The sequence below is a fragment of the Gossypium hirsutum genome, chromosome D07, assembly GCF_007990345.1.
Source record: "Gossypium hirsutum isolate 1008001.06 chromosome D07, Gossypium_hirsutum_v2.1, whole genome shotgun sequence".
Taxonomy (NCBI): domain Eukaryota; kingdom Viridiplantae; phylum Streptophyta; class Magnoliopsida; order Malvales; family Malvaceae; genus Gossypium; species Gossypium hirsutum.
In genome coordinates, this window is record NC_053443.1 from 327,232 (window position 1) to 347,338 (window position 20,107).

The 20,107-nt window shown below is 34.1% G+C and overlaps 3 protein-coding genes across 3 annotated transcripts; 2 read left to right on the top strand and 1 right to left on the bottom strand.

The window, feature by feature from the left end:
• Positions 1 to 720: 720 nt before the first annotated feature.
• LOC107932968 (uncharacterized) lies at positions 721 to 2,820 on the bottom strand. Its single transcript, XM_016865100.2, has one exon. It carries the CDS (start codon positions 2,818 to 2,820, stop codon positions 721 to 723), a length of 2,100 nt encoding a protein of 699 aa, XP_016720589.2.
• Positions 2,821 to 6,214: 3,394 nt separating this feature from the next.
• On the top strand, positions 6,215 to 9,247 carry LOC107932949 (uncharacterized). The gene has a single exon (XM_016865076.2). The coding sequence runs from the start codon at positions 6,274 to 6,276 to the stop codon at positions 9,142 to 9,144; it is 2,871 nt and encodes a 956-aa protein (XP_016720565.2). The 5' UTR covers positions 6,215 to 6,273; the 3' UTR covers positions 9,145 to 9,247.
• Positions 9,248 to 11,200: 1,953 nt separating this feature from the next.
• LOC107932950 (ABC transporter G family member 38) lies at positions 11,201 to 18,530 on the top strand. The gene is made up of 21 exons (XM_016865077.2): positions 11,201 to 11,510; positions 11,741 to 11,861; positions 12,032 to 12,120; positions 12,603 to 12,687; positions 12,787 to 12,946; positions 13,036 to 13,112; positions 13,192 to 13,245; positions 13,841 to 13,931; positions 14,235 to 14,536; positions 14,613 to 15,211; positions 15,288 to 15,448; positions 15,518 to 15,621; positions 15,697 to 15,853; positions 15,933 to 16,058; positions 16,137 to 16,240; positions 16,315 to 16,938; positions 17,023 to 17,240; positions 17,326 to 17,553; positions 17,613 to 17,784; positions 17,853 to 18,107; positions 18,204 to 18,530. Exons 1-21 carry the CDS (start codon positions 11,230 to 11,232, stop codon positions 18,459 to 18,461), a joined length of 4,266 nt encoding a protein of 1,421 aa, XP_016720566.1. The 5' UTR covers positions 11,201 to 11,229; the 3' UTR covers positions 18,462 to 18,530.
• Positions 18,531 to 20,107: the final 1,577 nt, after the last annotated feature.

A 20,107-nucleotide genomic window follows, 5' to 3' on the forward strand; every position in this document is an offset into this window, starting at 1 on the left:
TTCCCACTCTGGTATATATAGTAGGATCCATTAAGTAGTCAAAATAGAGCACAAGCAGCCTTACTGTGGTCAATCCAAGGTAATAGCCTTCCCTCAAGCACTTAACCGGCATTCCCATCACCGTATTTCTGATAACCTGAGGAATCAGAAAGAAGTCTTGAAAAACAAAAACAAGATACACCATTACATCTCTCCAAGTCTGCCATAGCCCATTTTGTTTATCAACAGAATCAAGCAAAATAAGAACTCCAGAAGCGTATATGGCCATAGTAGTCAACATAACCCTTTTCTCTCTAGGAGCATGTCTTAGTTTGAAGGACCCTTCAGACATGGTCTTGCTTCTAGATTTTATTACCATATGGACAAGTCTTGCAATAAGTAGTAACATGACCATCAAAAGAGCCTGTTCAAAACTTTGAATAAATTTCAACATTCCATTTGCTGGAGGAGGCCAATCATAACCTTTAGGTACCATTGATTTCAACACTACTTTGGCATTACAGATCAGTGGAAGGCTATATCCAAGGAACTGAAAAGCAAGCATGGTAGTAGATATGTATGGAACAATGTCTGCATTTACCTTCATGTATAACAGCTGGTTCCATATGATTGCAATCGACATGGTGAGCAGTAGACTGCCTACGATCGCCTCGAAGTATGCTTGTTGAGTATCTGCTTCGAAATAATCTAGATAATAACTCAAATGAACATGAATGTTGATCAAGTTAAAGTAGAGGGGATCACCGACTTTCCTTTGGCTGTTGATGGTATCTTAGCAGTTGGTTTTTTCCACAATTTTAAATTCAGTGGTGGATACTGAATTTTCACTGATATAAGACAATCTTGGCCTCGTTCTATGCCCATACTCTCGATCAAAGCCTTCCTACATCCGACCAAATGCATCTCACCCAAACTAGGATCATATACGCCTTCCAGGGACAATTCTGAAACATCTTTATATGTTGTTTGCTTGAGTTCTTTCTCGGTCTTGAATGCAAGATGCATCGATACATTCCAGAATCGGCAGCTAGCGAGCTCATCTTTTGTAATGACTGTTTTGTTTCTAAGATTTCCCTCCACTAATAATGGACCTACAGAAAGCACCTTGATCTGAACGAGGACTCGAGATTCCGGTCCGGCAATCAGTTGATCATCAGGGACTACAGAGCCATATAAAGCAAGATTACTGGCCAGTTGGTATAACTGAGAGAGTGGCTCTTCTGCATCTTTTAGAGCTGGATACTTGAAGAGCCATTGCTTGGCAATGTTTAAAATTTGATGAGGTATTGTTCTCCTCTCAAATGCATTGACCAACTTGATCATGGAATAATTATAAGATAAATATTCAGTGAAATCTCTGGTGTTTATCCCCTGCATTGCACTAAAATATAAAGGATTGTACAAACCTGTATCCTTTTTCACATTGGATATGGTTCCAAACAGGAAGCTTCTCTGCTTAATGGAAAATGAACGTGGGAAGTACATTGAGATCACATAATCACATCCTTCAAGTCCTGAGTGGACCGTCCCTTGACATCCAACCATGGAAAGCTGTCCAGAAGAAGAATTCCATATACCCTCAACAGCTAAAGTCGACCCTGAAAGGCCAGTTCGTAAATTTTCCAAATATCGGAAACTTGTTTTGGTAACTGATCTCAGCACTGCAGTCACCTTTACACTGCCGGTTCTGTTTGTATCTTGCTCGCATTTGACATGCTGGAAAATGAGCTTAACCTCATCAAGACTCGAAATACCAGTAGCCTGCATCTCCTTCTCGAGAACGAAAGGGCCTAATTTGCCATGGATCTGGTTCTCATAGCTGCTGTTGAACCTGTAATTTGGAGCAATGCTTAAAAATATTTCTCGATACTCATGGTGAAGTACTTGGCAGAACTCTTTACCAGTAAGCATATGGACACCATCTTCCATCAACTCATCTTGGTAAGGGGGTGGATCAAAAGTTGTGGATTGGACCAATTCTGAACTAAATTGATATTTTGAGTGGCCACTCAACTGAGAAGATATATGAACTTTACTGGAGTACCTTTGCCGTCCTTGTTCATTTAGACTTCTCATTTCTCCATAGATTGCTCTTTGTGTCAAGTTGAAGATTTTAGGATAGCGTAAAACAAGCAAAACTTGATCATCTTGCAAGAAACGAATATGGCGGTGATTATAAGTGGGAACATGGCCGGTTTGAAGCTCCCAGAACGCATCATAGTCACATGTGTCGGTACAAGGCAAGGTTGAAGTTGAACTTCCTACCAAGCACATCAAACGGTCTTCTCCATTATCTTCTACCTCCATATAAACCCCTTCGAAAACAATCTTCATGACCGATGAGCCTGGATTCATATTAGGCTCTATGCCACCATAAGAAAATGACCAGTCCTTGGATATGCCTACAGATAGAACCCCTCCAAGACTTACTGTGTTTTGAAGTTGCTGGATGGAGTTGACATCCTTTACCTCAAAGGAAGCTAACTTAAGTAGGGAAATCGGAGGCTGACTGCTCTCAAGGTTGCCACTGTCATCAAATTGTATCAATGGTGCCTCATCAGTTTTCTGCTCCCACTCACCAAGATAGAAGGAGAGTTCATTCTTGAGCCTACTTCCCCTGTTGACATCAGGTATTAGTTCAGAGGCTGAGGTTAACAAAAAGCTGCAATGCTTTTCGATATCGGTAGACCGGTTGTATGCAATGACAACCAAAGAATCAAGCACGGCCGGGTCGGTTTCGCAAGGTGGCAAAAAACCAGTTATTAGCACAGGCAATTCTACAAATATCCAGAGAAGAACAACAAAGAGTTGAACCTTCATTGTAGGATATTTCATTAGCACTGCACCCCAAGGCACCCTTTTTATGCTTAAATAATGGTGCCAATTGCCAAAAGTCAAATGATTACCCGAAGAAGAGTTGAAAGGTTCAAAGGAAGCAACTGTAGCATCTTTTGTGGTGGCAAGTTTAAATATAATACATAACAGCTTACATGGCCATTTTGGTAAGAGACAATCCCAAAGTCAACATTGGTATTAATCCATATTAGCCGGTAAATAATCTAATAATTGCAAACTACATTGGGTTATCTCAAAAACTATGGAAAGGCAAGGGCAACTATTATTTTTTTAGAAGCAAGTGTAGTTAGCCAGACCAACCTGCTGATAAAACAAAACAAAAGCACAAGCCTGTCTACCTATGGGCAACCAACCATTAGATATGCCTTGCAATGTTACAAATGCATCCATAGTTATATAAACACAAATGAAAGATGAACAGGAGAAACAAAAACGTTTATTGGGTCGAGTGATAAGGAATTCAATACTTTTTTGAATAAAATTTTAAGTTCAAATATTGTGAATAAAGAAAATAGTGCTGAAAGAATTTTGTTCCCCTATTTAAAGATCTAACACAACTTAATTTCAGATTTAATTTAATATAATATAATTATTGAATACCAAAAAATTTCCAACCATATTTTTTTAAAATTTGAAATTATAGCATTTTTAGAGAAAAATAAATAAAAAGGAATACCATCATATAAAAGGTTTTAGCCGTTATTTATGCCATACATTCATAGTCTGTAAATGAGCCTAGTATTTGATATGGGCCACAATCCCTAGACCACCTGTTATGGCCAATAGTCTACTGCTATATTTGATGGAGTGCAGTGAATCAATTTTTTAATTTTAAAAACTTTTAATATAATTATATTATTTATTTACTAAAATTGTTGTAACAATTAAATTATACAAAAAAAACGAGTTAATGGAGTAGTTCACATCATAGGAAATGTGAAAAGCTACTAAAATAAAAATGGTTCATACCGTAGATGATATGGGAAACTGGTTTGGGAAGTCAAGCCTGAGTTTTAGCAAAATAGAGACCATGTGGGCTACTTGCCCTAGTGCTGAGAATAGGTATTTATAAAGATAGGCCGACTGGGTGTAGGTCCCTATCATTGAGCTCTCCATCCATAAGTATAATGGTAAAGTAAAATATGTCAATTAAAGGTATTATTGAAGCTAATTTGAAGGGACTAGCTATACTATGTGATTGTCATATTAAAGACATGATGTATGAACGAGTACTGTCTATAACTCTCTCATAATACTATTAATATTATTATCACCACCATGCATGATGATACGTGAGTTTGAGCTGCTCATGATTGGAAGGTGGTAAGTGTGAAGTTTTTTACTCTTGTCGTTGGCTTGAAGGGGAAGACAGGTAATAAAATTAGGAGGTTTTGGTTTAGTTGAGGAAATTAAATAAGAAAGGGTGAGGATTTATATTGGGATAAAAACATGTGGAGGGTAGTGGGTGATCGTGCGAAGCTTGTGACCAAAAAGTGCCACGTAATATCTTACATGACCTCATTACAAAATATCAAGAATATTATTATGTTTTGAATAAAGCACAACAAAAAAATAGTTGTGTTTTTTATTTTTTGTTATTGTTGTTGATTCAGTGAAAGCGAATTGATGTTTTTAGTCTTTAAATATTCTTGATGGTAGTGGTGGGGGAATGGTGCCTAACAACTATATATTAGTGAATCCAAATTTGCCCTAATTTTTCTTCAATTTCATTGCAAGTATTTCTAAAATGAAAATTATACTCCATACAATAGTTCTCTACACTATTGTGAAGTAGTCATTAACATATTATTTTAAAAATTAAATTCGTTTTAACTTTTAGTAGTACAAAGACAAAACAATTATAAAAATAAAAATACAAATATATACCCGATCAAATATAATCGACGAATCAAATATCAAACAAAAACCAACCTAATCCAATTAGCCCAAACTACTACACATGTTTTAGCTTTCTATGAAGAAATAAAATTTTGGGTTGAATTCAGGCTTGCATCTTAAATCATTCTTGGCCCATTTTTAGCCTAACTATTACACTACCCAAAATTTTAAAAATATATTTATTAAAAATTAAATAAAATTTTGATTAAACATCTAGAAGTTATGGGGTTTTAAGTCTAAAAACAACCTCATAATAATATATCTTATTTTATAAATCACTATTTATAACAACTAAATTTATTATACAATTTTTTTTATGTTTTATTTTTATCATTTATAATAGGGTCTCTTGTTTCAAATTTGGAAAAATATTTTATACACCACTTATGAGTCTAGAAAACTTCACAAGCGGATTAAGAGTGTGACAAGTGTATTATAGGGTGTAATAAAAAATATATATTAATCATATTTTATTATATGAAAATATTTTTTTTATAAATAAAATTTTATTTGTAAATTATATTTAAGATATTATCTTAACTCACTGAGTAATAATATTATTAATATATTGTAGTTTTTTAATTTAAAAAATTGAAAAATGATCACATATAATTTAAATCTCAAATGTTATTATAAATGTATAATATGCACCTCTTTATAACATCCAAAATTTTGACAAACAAATAAGGCTGTTAGAAGAAGTTTGATTATACAAAAAAAAATTATTTATCCCATTAATAAAATGTGACATTATAATTATCCATAGTATACAAAATTACCCATCAATAATTATATTTATATTCGATTAAATCTGAAATTAAGTTGAGTTAGATTTTTATAGAGGGGAGAAATTCCTTTTAACACTATTTTCTCTATTTATGATATCTAAACTCAAAATTTTATTCAAAAAATTATTGAATTCATTATCACTCGATCCAATAAGCGTATTTATTTCTCCCTTTCATTTCTATTTATATAACTATGGGTGCATTTGTAACATTGAGGTTGGTTGCCCATAGGTGGACAGGCTTTTGCCTGTGTTTTGTTTTATCAGCATGTTGGTGTGGCTAACTACACTTGCTTCTAAAAAAATAATAGTTGCCCTTGCCTTTCCATAGTTTTTGAGATAACCCAATGTAGTTTGCAATTATTAGATTCTTTACCAGCTAATATGGCTTAATACCAATGTTGACTTTGGGATTGTCTCTTGCCAACAACATGGCCATGTAAGCTGTTATGTGTTATATTCAAACTTGCCACCATAAAAGATGCTTCCTTTGAACATTTCGACTCTTTTTTGAGAACATTTGCTGGTAGCTTGTCAGTACCATCCATAACTGATGCATTAAACAATTTATGTCTAACATTTGACTTTTGGAAATTGGCACCATTATTTAAGCATACTAAGGGGTACCTTGGGGTGCAGTGCTGATGAAATACCCTACAATGAAGGTTCAACTCTTTGTTGTTCTTCTCCTCTGGATATTTTTTGAATTGCCTGTGTTAATAGCTAGTTTTATGCCACCTTACGACTTCGACCCGACCCTGCCGGATTCTTCAGTCGTCATTGCATACAACCGGTCTACCGATATCGAAAAGCATTGCAGCTCTTTTCTAACCTTAGCTTCTGAACTAAAACCTGATGTCAACAGGGGAAGTAGGCTCAAGAATGAACTCTCCTTCTATCTTGGTGATTGGGAGCAGGAAACTGATGAGGCACCATTGATACAATTTGATGACAATGGCAACCTTGAGAGCAGTCAACCTCCAACTTCCCTACTTAAGTTAGCTTCCTTTGAGGTAAAGGATGTCAACTCCATCCAGCAACTTCAAAACACAGTAAGTCTTGGAGGGGTTCTATCTGTAGGCATATCCAAGGACTGGTCATTTTCTTATGGTGGCATAGAGCCTAATATGAATCCAGGCTCATCGGTCATGAAGATTGTTTTCGAAGGGGTTTATATGGAGGTAGAAGATAATGGAGAAGAACGTTTGATGTGCTTGGTAGGAAGTTCAACTTCAACCTTGCCTTGTACCGACACATGTGACTATGATGCGTTCTGGGAGCTTCAAACCGGCCATGTTCCCACTTATAATCACCGCCATATTCGTTTCTTGCAAGATGATCAAGTTTTGCTTGTTTTACGCTATCCTAAAATCTTCAACTTGACACAAAGAGCAATCTATGGAGAAATGAGAAGTCTAAATGAACAAGGAGGGCAAAGGTACTCCAGTAAAGTTCATATATCTTCTCAGTTGAGTGGCCACTCAAAATATCAATTTAGTTCAGAATTGGTCCAATCCACAACTTTTGATCCACCCCCTTACCAAGATGAGTTGATGGAAGATGGTGTCCATATGCTTACTGGTAAAGAGTTCTGCCAAGTACTTCACCATGAGTATCGAGAAATATTTTTAAGCATTGCTCCAAATTACAGGTTCAACAGCAGCTATGAGAACCAGATCCATGGCAAATTAGGCACTTTCGTTCTCGAGAAGGAGATGCAGGCTACTGGTATTTCGAGTCTTGATGAGGTTAAGCTCATTTTCCAGCATGTCAAATGCGAGCAAGATACAAACAGAACCGGCAGTGTAAAGGTGACTGCAGTGCTGAGATCAGTTACCAAAACAAGTTTCCGATATTTGGAAAATTTACGAACTGGCCTTTCAGGGTCGACTTTAGCTGTTGAGGGTATATGGAATTCTTCTTCTGGACAGCTTTCCATGGTTGGATGTCAAGGGACGGTCCACTCAGGACTTGAAGGATGTGATTATGTGATCTCAATGTACTTCCCACGTTCATTTTCCATTAAGCAGAGAAGCTTCCTGTTTGGAACCATATCCAATGTGAAAAAGGATACAGGTTTGTACAATCCTTTATATTTTAGTGCAATGCAGGGGATAAACACCAGAGATTTCACTGAATATTTATCTTATAATTATTCCATGATCAAGTTGGTCAATGCATTTGAGAGGAGAACAATACCTCATCAAATTTTAAACATTGCCAAGCAATGGCTCTTCAAGTATCCAGCTCTAAAAGATGCAGAAGAGCCACTCTCTCAGTTATACCAACTGGCCAGTAATCTTGCTTTATATGGCTCTGTAGTCCCTGATGATCAACTGATTGCCGGACCGGAATCTCGAGTCCTTATTCATATCAAGGTGCTTTCTTTAGGTCCATTATCTGGATGGTCTGACCCCAATTTAGTGAAGGGAAATCTCAGCCACAAACCAGTCATTACAAAAGATGAGCTCACAAGTTGCCGGTTATGGAACATATCGATGCATCTCGCATTCAAAACTGAGAAAGAACGCGAGCAAACAACATATAAAGATGTTTCAGAATTGTCCCTGGAAGGTGCATATGATCCTAGCTTCGGTGAGATGCATTTGGTCGGATGTAGGAAGGCTTTGGTCAAGAGCATCGGCATAGAACGAGGCCAAGATTGTCTTATATCAGTGAACATTCAGTACCCACCACTGAATTTACAATGGTGGAAAAAACCAACTGCTAAGATCACCATCAACAGCCAAAGGAAAGTAGATGATCCCCTCTACTTTAACTTGATCAACATTCATGTTCATTCGAGTAATTATCTAGATTATTTCGAAGCAGATACTCAACGAGCATACTTCGAGGCGATCATAGGCAGTCTACTGCTCACCATGTCGATTGCAATCATATGGAACCAGCTGTTATACATGACGGTAAATGCAGACATTGTTCCTTACATTTCTACTACCATGCTTGCTTTTCAGTTCCTTGGATATAGCCTTCCATTGATCTGTAATGCCAAATTAATGTTGAAACCAATGGGATCTCAAGATTATGATTTGCCTACTACACATCCATCATATGGAATGTTGAAACTTGTTCAAAGTTTCGAAAAGGCTCTTTTACTGGTCATGTTACTACTTATTACAAGACTTGTCTATATGGTAATAGAATCTAGAAGCAAGACAATGTTTGAAGGGTCATCTAAACTAAGATATGTTCCTAGAGAGAAAAGGGTTATGTCGACTTCCATGGCCATATATGCTTCTGGATTTCTTATTTTGCTTGTTGGACATGAGTGGCAAACTTGGATGGCTGTAATGGTGGATCTTGTTTATTTCCTACAAGACTTCTTTTTGGTTCCTCAGATTATTAGCAATGGACTTACAGCAATGCCTGTTAAGTGCTTGAAAGAAGGCTATTACCTTGGATTGACTTCAGTAAGGCTGTTTGTGCTCTATTTTGACTACATAATGGATCCCAAAGTAGAAAGATTTGATTTTTCAAGTTTAAGCTCAATATATGCAAGGTTTTCCCCAGTTGCTAGTCTGGTTATATTTGCAATTACTGTGTATATACAGCAGAACAAGAAACACCAGAAGCATAACTAAGTCTCCAAATTTTAAGTTGATATGTAGTTTGTATTATTAATTCATTGGCTGTCTTGTTTATCTAATTTCATGTCAGAATCAATAATGATTGTGAGATTATTCATCTTTTGAATCTGCTTATAACCTTTTTGTTTTTTTAAAGTTGGGTAAATTACATTCAAGGTCAGTAAACTTTTAGTAAGTTTAGGTTTTGGTCACTCAACTTCAAAATGTTAGAGAATTAACAATCCTAAAAATAAAAAAAAACTTACCACTCACCAACATTCCAACTTTATAACTCTTTATATGTCAAATTCCACTAACAAGTATAGAGTGTAATGTTAAGGCGTATTACACTCTTAATAGAAGAATTCGAGTTCATATCTTGAAGGTAACACTATTGAAAAGGGCAACCATGAATTCCGAAAAAATTAGTCTCTATAAATGGTAAAACAAACATAGAGGATAACTTGGTTGTACCAAAAATAAAATTGTACTAGATCCAAATTGAATTTAAATAATTTTTACTTCTCTATAACCCTTAAATAAAAGGATAATACGTGCTTAAGTATACTTTAACACACATCTTAATTGTTGCAACAACGATAGTGTCAGTTGAACTAAAATTTTGTCTGTAATTGAAAGTCAATTTTGATTTATAATTGAATAATTTAATTTCATTCATATTTTCTCAATTTTTTAAATATATTTAAGATAAAAAAAAGGTCTTGTTTATAATTTACAAATATGTGTTACTTAAAAAGCAATTGTCCTATTAAGAAGTGTTGTATTCAGTGGTAAGATACATTGCACTTTTAAGGAAAAATGTAGGTTCCAGCTTTGAATAATATATTATTAGGAAGGATAATTACGAACTCCGAATATGAACCATAAAATTAACATGAAAAATATTTTTAGAAAAAAAGAGAATTGTATTAATCATATAGCTACAAAATACAAATGTTTGTAATGACTTATTTATTATTAGTAATAGAAATGGTGAAAGTACCATAGAGGCCTTTTTAGCCTCTATACATTAGATCAAAAAGTAAATTAGTCCATTCTATTAAAATTTTCATTTATTTGTACAATTAAAAATTGGCGTGCCAGACGGAATAATCAAACAGTGACATGCGATGTGTCACATGTACATTATGTTAACATACAGAGACTAGTTTTTAATAGTAAAAATAGATGAAATTTTTAACAGAATGACCAATTTACATTTTGATCTAATGTGCAGAGATTAATTTGTCCATTTTTTAGTAGAATGGACAAAATAAAATCCAACACCTATTACAAGAACCTCCATGCTACTTTTACCTAATATTAATATAAAATTTTATAAAAAAATTAAAAATAAATGCATATATATTTTTAATAAAGTGAAGTAAAAAGATGTAAGTAAGAACAAATTTACATATTATGGATGAATCAAATTACAAAATTGGATACAGCTAAGACAAAGCGTGAATATTAAGTTGCGGAAGCTTGTAATAAATGATGTAATCCGAACAAGATTTTGCGAAATCTAAAAATTCATCCCCTTAATACTAAAAATTGGACAAAAGTATTTAGATTTAATACATGCATCCATGTCAACAATATTTTAGTATTTTTAAATTTTAAAATAGAAATATCATTTCAATATTAGCTTGGTTGGTTGAAGATTTTTAATAGATATAGAGACTAAATTGAACCATTTAATAACAGGGAGAGTCTTAAAACTACAGAGACCTCACAGGTAATTTAATCAAATAATTTTGCAACTGAATTGATGCACAAGCGTTAGGATTTTTAAGGTAAGTTATAAAAAATTGTATTTGGAAAAAAGGGAAATGAATAAAAGTGGTTACAAATTACTAAAGAAAGTTCATGCAAAGGATATACAACAAGTGCACAAAATCCATTCTGTAATTAAATGCAGATACGATCTTTTTCTTTCAAACAAAACACATCCCAAAATCTCCATATACGAACTTTTTTTTTTCTTTTAATTCCTCCTTGTAGCGGAGAAAAAAGTAACGTGTAGTGTTGACTGTTGACAACGAGATCCTTTTGTCTTGGTTTCATCTATTTGTGTTTTTAGGACAGACAGAGAGAAATATGTCGATGGAAATAGGACATTACAGGACATGTTCGACCATGTCAGGCAGCAGAGTGCAAGAAGAAGACGATGAAGAAGCACTGAAATGGGCAGCTCTCGAACGACTCCCCACCTACGACCGTGCTCGTAAAGGAGTTTTGCATGGGGTTTTGGGTGACTTGAAAGAGATTGATCTTCGAAAACTTGGGTTCCAAGAAAGTAAAGAGTTGCTTAATAGGTTTATAAAGAACGCTGATAAACATGAAGAGTTCTTGAAGAACATCAAACAAAGAATCGACAGGTTACCATTCTAACACCCCTTTTCTTACATTTTTTTCCGGGTCTAGGGTCAAAGCATATCACCAGCTTCTTAGACGCTGAAAATGGTACTTATAAATCACTTGTGAACTGTGAGACTTGGATCTTAGTACTTACTGAAATACGAATGAATATTTTTAACTCGACCCATATTGACCCATTTTCTTCGTATTAAATACGCTAAAAATATTTTTTTTAAATCGGATGAATTAGGGTTTCTTTGAATTTGCCAACAATAGAAGTTCGATTCGAAGACATAAACGTACAAGGAGAAGCCTATGTTGGTAGTAGGGCTTTGCCAACAATCTCCAACTCACTTTTCAATATTGTAGAGGTATACCGTGCATGTTTATATATACTCTTTTCCTTTTTTTTTTCTTTTAAGATACACCTTTCCATGTATGCAAGAATATATATATATCATTCATATCACAGTTCATATTTGTCGATGATGGTATTAAGAAAAGAAAGAAAAAAGCTATGGTTTATTTGTACGTGGTATAGGGTGTTGGGCTTTACCTTCATATACTCTCAAGTCACAAGAAAAAGTTCTCAATTTTACGAGATGTGAGTGGGATTATCAAGCCAGGCAGGTAATTAAATTGATTTTTGGTTTTAGTTTTGGGTTAATATTTACTTATTTACTTTACTGTTTAATAGAGTTAATATTGTTCAAAAATTTTATTATTCTACAAATAACATTAAATAATAATTTTGTTTATATTAGTCTTTTTTTTATTCTTTTTATTAGTGTATAATAAAGAGAGAAAAGATTGTATGAAATAAAGATATTATCTATTTCTAATAATTTAATGTCACAACAGTAATTTCATCTTGAACTTCAAGATTTTCATTTTCAAGATGAAAATGCTTATGTACATTTAAACTATTGGAAAATGAATACAGATGACATGGTGTTACTGTTTCATACTTTCACCTATCATAGTACCTTTTTTTCTGAAATGGATTCTTTAAAGTATTGAGATTAAACCTCAAATTTGAATATAGTAGAGGGACCAAAACCAAAATTAGACCAAGTTAATACAGATTTTATTTTATTTTATTTTATTTTCAGGTTAACTCTACTTTTAGGCCCACCAGGTTCAGGAAAGACCACCCTACTTCAAGCATTGACCGGTAAACTTGACCCACTAGTCAAGGTAACTGCAACAGTCTTTCTTTGTTTATATTATTTTTCATTTATTGACTTAGAATCAGTTATATTGACTATGAGTTTTTTTTTTTTTTGAATACTATAGTTTTCTGGGAAAGTAACGTATAATGGTCACGAAATGCATGAATTTGTTCCTCAAAGAACATCAGCTTATATCAGCCAATATGATATCCATTTACCTCAACTGACTGTTAGAGAAACTTTGGCTTTCTCTGCCAAATGTCAAGGCGTTGGCACTGGTTATGGTAAGTAATTCATATATATACACATATACATATATTATAGAATTTTGGTATATGATATTCATTTGGGTGCTTGTTTTGGCATTGTTCAGATATGCTTACTGAGCTCCTTAGAAGAGAAAAGGAGTTGAATATTAGACCAGATCCTTATATCGATGCCTTAATGAAGGTGAAATTAATGAAAACTGTCAAAGTAGAGGGATCAAAAGCGAATTTGACCAACATTTTATGCATCTTTTGTCATGCAGGCATCAGTTCTGAAAGGACACAAGGAAGAAATTGTTACAGACTATGCTCTCAAGGTAGTATCAAGCTATCTTTATATTATAATGTAAATGTAACTAAATTAGCTTACTTTTTTTTCATTTAACTTAAAAGAGTTACAAAACAGACATTTAAGTGATGAAAAAATTTCATTTAAGTAACTGGTCTGTTAAGGTTTTTCTTTTTTTAAAGTTCAGCCAATGAGCATCAAGCGATGATTCAAATATCAATACGATAGATCAGTACCCATCAATAAGTAGAAAAACATGCCTGGCAGTTGTCAGAAATTTGAGAAGAAAGCTGTTTGAATTTTTGTTCCCAAATTTGTGACTCAAAGTTGTTTTATGAAAAAAATACTAAACTGTCAAAGAGAAAGAGAAGAAGAATTTTTTATTTTGTATTTGGTGCAAACAAATAAGCCATATAACAGCAATTTAAACAAATAATTGACTTAAATGAAATTTTTTTAATAGTTTAGTAATCATTTTGTAACTTTTTGAAGTTAAGTGACCAAAACGTAAACTTACTAATAGTTTAGTAACTTCGGGTGTAATTTACCCTATATTATATAACCAAATTTTATTCATTAAAAATTTGCTAAATTTTCATTTTGTTTTTGTTTTGCCCCAACAGATTTTAGGACTGGAAGTTTGTGCTGACACCATAGTAGGAGATGCAATGATGAGAGGTGTTTCTGGTGGACAAAAGAAACGTGTAACTACAGGTATAAATGCAAACTTATAACATGTTTTAAAGGTAAAATATTGTGGAAGTCACTCTACTAGAAGTTAGATTGTATTTTGTCCTCCTTACTTAAAAGAAATGGGCAAAATAGTTCTTGCACGTTAGAACAAAGAGCAAATTGGTCCTTTCTATTAATGTACAAGGCTTAATTTGTTCATTTTCTTAGTAGAGGAAGCAAAATACAATCAGACTCTTAGTACAAAAGCCTCTATAGTACTTTTAGCTATTTTAAAACATGATAAAGATTCAATGTTGGTGATTTGAATGTTTGTGACACTGGCAGGGGAGATGCTTGTTGGTCCTGTAGGAGCACTTTTTATGGACAATATATCAACAGGTCTTGATAGTTCCACAACTTACCAAATTGTCAACTGTATCAAACAATCAATCCACATTTTCAACAAAACTGCTATAATCTCACTTCTTCAGCCCCCACCTGAAACTTTTGAGCTTTTTGATGACATTATCCTTCTTTCAGAAGGACGAATAGTTTACCAGGGCCCTCGAGACCACGTTCTTAAGTTCTTCGAATCCATGGGGTTCAAATGTCCTGAAAGAAAAGGCGTTGCGGATTACTTACAAGAAGTAAGTACATGTTATGAATCATGTTTTGTTTTATGTTCATTCCATTGAAATAACTATAAACCAACCCTGTTAACAGGTTACATCAAGAAAAGATCAAGGACAATACTGGTTTCGTCACGAAACACCGTATCGTTTTGTTTCGGTTAATGAATTTGCTGAAGCCTTCGAGTCGTTTCATATTGGATTAGACATCAAAAACCAGCTTGCTGTTCCATTTGACAGGTCAAAGAATCACCCTGCAGCTTTGACAAAAACTAGATATGGAGCTAACAAAATGGAATTGATGAAAGCTTGTTTGTCAAGAGAAGTTATTTTGATGAAAAGAAATGTGTTCTTACATGGTTTCAAGATATTTCAGTTGGAACTCGGTGCAGTTATCGTTGCTACCGTTTTCGTTGAAGCTAGAAAACATCATAGTACAATTGCAGATGGAACAGTTTACTTAGGGGCTCTCTTTTTTGTCCTAAACACGATTAACTTCACCGGGTTTTTTGAACTTCCATTAACGATCGATAAGCTTCCAGTCTTTTACAAACAAAGAGACCGTCTGTTTTATCCATCATGGGCATTTTCATTACCAACAGCAGTTCTTGGTATCTTTATATCAATGTTTGAAGTTGCTGTTTGGATTGTTATAACTTACTACGTAATAGGATTTGATCCCAACATTACAAGGTCAGTATCAAACAAAACATCACTACTCATTTCTTACATTCACTTTCTTAACCCCTTCATATTTGTGTTGCCACAGGATGTTAAAACAATATCTTGTCCTTGTCATGAGTGGACAAATGTCTTATGCACTGTTTAGATGCCTTGCTGCATTAACTAGAGATCACGTTGTTGCTAACACAGCTGGTTGTCTTTCAGTGATGTGGCTTTTAATATTTGGTGGATTTATTTTATCAAGAGGTATTATTAACATATCTGATATATATAGTTTGACATATATGGCTTTTAATATGAGCTTCCACCTTGCAGAAAATATGCCCAACTGGTTGATATGGGGATATTGGACATCGCCTCTTATGTATGTTCAAACTGCCATTTCAGTAAATGAATTCCTCGGCCATGCTTGGAATAAAGTAAGTTTCGCTTTTATCTTAAGTTTTGAGCTTCAAAGTGTATATATAAAAATGTGAATGTGGAAGTGAATACAGGCTCTTAACGGAACAAAAGAGACGGTTGGAGTAGCGGTCTTGAAAGCTCGTGGGGTATTCACTAATCCAAATTGGTATTGGATTAGTATTGTTGCATTGATTGGCTTTATATTCCTCTTCAATGCCATATCTGCTCTGGCTTTTGCTTACCTTGATGGTAATGTAACCTCACTTTTTAAGTCACTTTTTTCCCCCGTTTTTCGAGTAACATTTTCATTTTCGATGAATGCCTGCAGAATATGGGAAATCGCAGGCAGTGTTTTTGAGTGAAGAATCTACTAAAGAAGACACTACCATGGCAAGTGAAGGTGACGGAACATTGTTAAACAAAAGCAACTCAAAGACTAAGAGAGCATCTAGAAGTAAGCCCTTTAAGAGCTCTCATTTTCTATATGTATTGCCTCAGATTCAACCTCATTGACAAGTACATGCACTTGCAGATGCCGTGGCGGTTCGTAATTATCAAGAGAAAGGAATGCTTCTTCCTTTTACACCACTATCAGTTTCCTTCGAGAACATCACGTATTCGGTTGATATGCCAAAGGTAATTAATCAACATACAATGCTTGAGATGTTCTTGAAATCCTATCACATGACATGAAGTTACCATTTTTTTAGGGAATGAGATCCCAAGGCGTGTTGGATGACAGATTGGTGCTTTTAAATCAAGTGAGTGGAGCATTCAGACCAGGTGTTTTAACAGCTTTAATGGGTGTTAGTGGAGCTGGTAAGACTACACTGCTTGATGTGTTAGCAGGGAGGAAAAACAGTGGATATACAGAAGGAAACATCACTGTTTCAGGCTATCAAAAGAAACAAGATACTTTTGCTCGAGTTACCGGTTATTGCGAACAAAACGACATTCATTCTCCTCTTGTAACTGTCTACGAATCTTTACTATACTCGGCGTGGCTTCGGTTGCCTCGTGACATTGATCCTGAAAGTAGAAAGCTTTTTGTTGAGGAAGTTATGGAATTGATTGAGTTGAAGCCATTGAGAGATGCATTGGTTGGATTTCCTAACGTGAACGGACTGTCCATCGAGCAGCGTAAACGGTTAACCATTGCAGTCGAGCTCATTGCTAACCCTTCGATAATTTTCATGGATGAACCAACCTCAGGTCTTGATGCAAGAGCAGCAGCTATTGTGATGAGAACCGTGAGAAACACGGTGGATACAGGAAGAACCGTGGTATGCACAATTCACCAACCCAGTATCGATATATTCGAATCTTTTGATGAGGTAAGAGATTTTAACAACTTACTCTTATATGTCTTTTTGAGAAAACTTTAGTGACAAGAAATCTCTAATGTCATCTATATATAGCTCTTCCTATTAACACGCGGAGGTGAAGAAATATATTTCGGTCCTCTAGGCCGTATGTCAAGCCATTTGATCAAGTACTTTGAGGATATCAATGGAGTAAGCAAGATAAAAGAAGGCTATAACCCGGCAACCTGGGTGTTGGAAGTGACAACACGACCTCAAGAAGAGATTCTAGGAGTAAAATTCGCTGACCTGTACAAAAGATCCGATCTTTATAGGTTGATTATCTCATATATATATACATATAATGTAATCACAATCCTTGCTACTTCTTAAAACTTATACTCCAAGCTAATATTGCAGAAGAAACAAGGCCTTGATTTCGGAGTTGAGCACACCACCTCCTGGCTCACACGATCTCCATTTTCCGACCAAGTATGCACAACCCTACCTTACACAATTCATAGCTTGTTTATGGAAACAACACAGATCATATTGGAGGAACACATCATACAATGCAGTGAGGCTTTATTTCAGTACTGCAATGAGCATTATTTTCGGAGTTTTATTCTGGAACCTTGGAAGCAAAAGGTAAACATTTTAAGCTCAAGCTTGAATCGAAGAAAAGATACTAACTTTGATTATTACAGGGGAACAAAACAGGATCTTTTCAATGCAATGGGTGCAATGTACACTGCAATTACATTCATGGGAACACAAAGTGCTGCTTCAGTGAGACCTGTTATAATAGCTGAAAGAACAGTCTTTTACAGAGAAAGAGCTGCTGGATTTTATTCTGCATTACCTTATGCTTTTGCACAGGTAATTAATTAATCTTTACCATTTGGTTTGCCATGCTCACCAAGTAACAATTTTTTTCCCATTTTCAGGTTGCTATTGAAATCCCATATACCATAGCTCAAGTTGCTATATATGGGGTTATAGTTTATGCAATGATGGGGTTTCAATGGACAGCATCCAAGTTCTTCTTAAACACATTCATCATGTTCATCACAGTTCTTCTCTACATATACTATGGAATCATGGTTGTATCTGCAAGTCCTAATCAACCAACTGCTGCAGTACTTTCTGGTATCTTTTTTACAATGTGGAGTCTCTTCTCCGGTTTCATAATTCCGCGACCAGTAAGCTCTACTTTCATCTCTTTCCATCTTTTTTTATTAAGATTCTATATATATATATATACATGATGATTGAATGGAATTTTTACAAATTTGTAGAGGATTGTTGTGTGGTGGAGATGGTATGCTTGGGTGTGTCCGGTTTCATGGTCCATGTGGGGAATGACAACTTCACAGTATGGTGACTTGCAGAACAAGTTAGAGACAGGAGAAACAGTGGCTCAGTTCGTGGAAGATTACTTTGGCTTCAGACATGACTGGTTATGGATAGTCTGTCTTGTCCTAATTGGGTTTACTTTGTTGTTTGCTTCTGTATTTGCTTTCTCCATGAAATTCTTCAACTTCCAAAAGAGATGAACAATTTTCATTTTATTATAACTATGATGTAATCCTATTTAATTGTAAGCCATTAGTTTTTATATTTTATTAATTTGTTTATAAATTATATACAAATTTGGTGTTGAGAGTTTAACTCCTTCTAGAGAAATTTCTAAAGTATCATTTGTTAAATGCATAATTTCTCAATTTATTTTTAATATTCTTTCTATTAAATTATGTTATTTATGTTCTTAATTATATTATTTATATTAATATTATTTGATTTAGGGAATAATTGGTGAAAAGTGAGCTTAAAGTTTTTTTTTACAAGTTTTTGCATTTCAGCATGGTGTAGTTTCAATATTTTAGCCTTAACTTGAGTTACAGATCTCTACTTTAAGATCGTAATATATCAAGGGAACTAAAATATCTAATTAAAGTTATTTTACAACTCAAGCCCATACACATCAGGAAAGCATCCAAAGATGGCCTAGAAGTTTGATGCGAAAATTGTCAAAATATCTTGAAAATTTTTGCTTTATGTAATTCAGGACACTTTTGAATTTTCTTTAATATTTTATTTTTTCCCTAAAAATAAAAATTTGATTTTATTTGATTTTATTTTACTTTACAACCTCTTTTTACTTTGTTTTAATTTTAATTTTAAGCCCCCTTTATTTTTATTAATGAAATAAAATTATCATGATTTCTATAAATGTAACCTTATTTGTTTTTATCTATTAATTTTATATATTCAAGTAGGTTTTTATTTTTATAGGTCTCGACAGCTTAACAATAGTCGACTAAATCCTTAACAATCGAAGGTATTGTCTCAAGCCCGAAATACTTCGGGTTTATCTCCTGACTCCGCAAAGAGCCCCGAGAGCTCACGGAGTGGCAATGCCTCGGTTGTTGGAGGAGGTACATAGCTGAGAAATGAGCAAATAGTTAACTGTTAAAAATACATACACTACGAATCAAGCCACCAACCAAAATATAAGTAGCCTTTTTAGTGAGACGTGGTACCACTTCACTGGCTCAAGTAACAAGTAGTTATTAAGAGAAACAATTGTATCTGGAAGAGGTAAAATCAACGAAGGGATTAGAGTTACAGTCTTGCCGGGCCAAAGACACTTGCTCCAGCCAAGAACGCATGTAAGAGACAATTTAAAAATAGATTAAAAACAATAGGTAGGAAAGTAGTCTCGAATCGCACATGGACTATATTAATTAAAATTAAAATTCCTATTCACTCAAATATTATAATTTTCAATATTTAATTATTTATATTTAATAATATAATAAATTATTTAATATTACAATTTTATTTCAATAATAAATTTTAAATAATATTATTCATATATTATTAAAAATATTTAATATTAATATTTTAATAATAAATACATATTACAATTATAAATATATTAATAATATTTGTTTGTAGTATAAAGGTTAAAATATGTCATAAGTCGATGTATTCTTCACAAATTTGAATTTTAGTCCCTCTATTTTTCATATTTAAAAATTAAATCCAATTGTTAATAGTGTTAAAAAATTTGACAATTTTGTTTTTGTCATATTTTTAGATAAAAAAATACTCACTTATCAGTCCATTTTCTAAAAATCATTGTAAGAAAAACTTTTAAGGTGGATATAGATAATGGATTTTTAAAATATATTGCATA

Bases quoted from the DNA above. Each gene is read 5' to 3' on its own strand.
- LOC107932949 (XM_016865076.2), top strand. From the start codon at position 6,274: ATGCCACCTTACGACTTCGACCCGACCCTGCCGGATTCTTCAGTCGTC.
- LOC107932968 (XM_016865100.2), bottom strand. From the start codon at position 2,820: ATGAAGGTTCAACTCTTTGTTGTTCTTCTCTGGATATTTGTAGAATTG.
- LOC107932950 (XM_016865077.2), top strand. From the start codon at position 11,230: ATGTCGATGGAAATAGGACATTACAGGACATGTTCGACCATGTCAGGC. The intron at 15,449-15,517 runs GTATTATTAACA...TCCACCTTGCAG, and splicing joins TGGATTTATTTTATCAAGAG to AAAATATGCCCAACTGGTTG. The intron at 17,554-17,612 runs GTAAACATTTTA...TGATTATTACAG, and splicing joins TGGAACCTTGGAAGCAAAAG to GGGAACAAAACAGGATCTTT.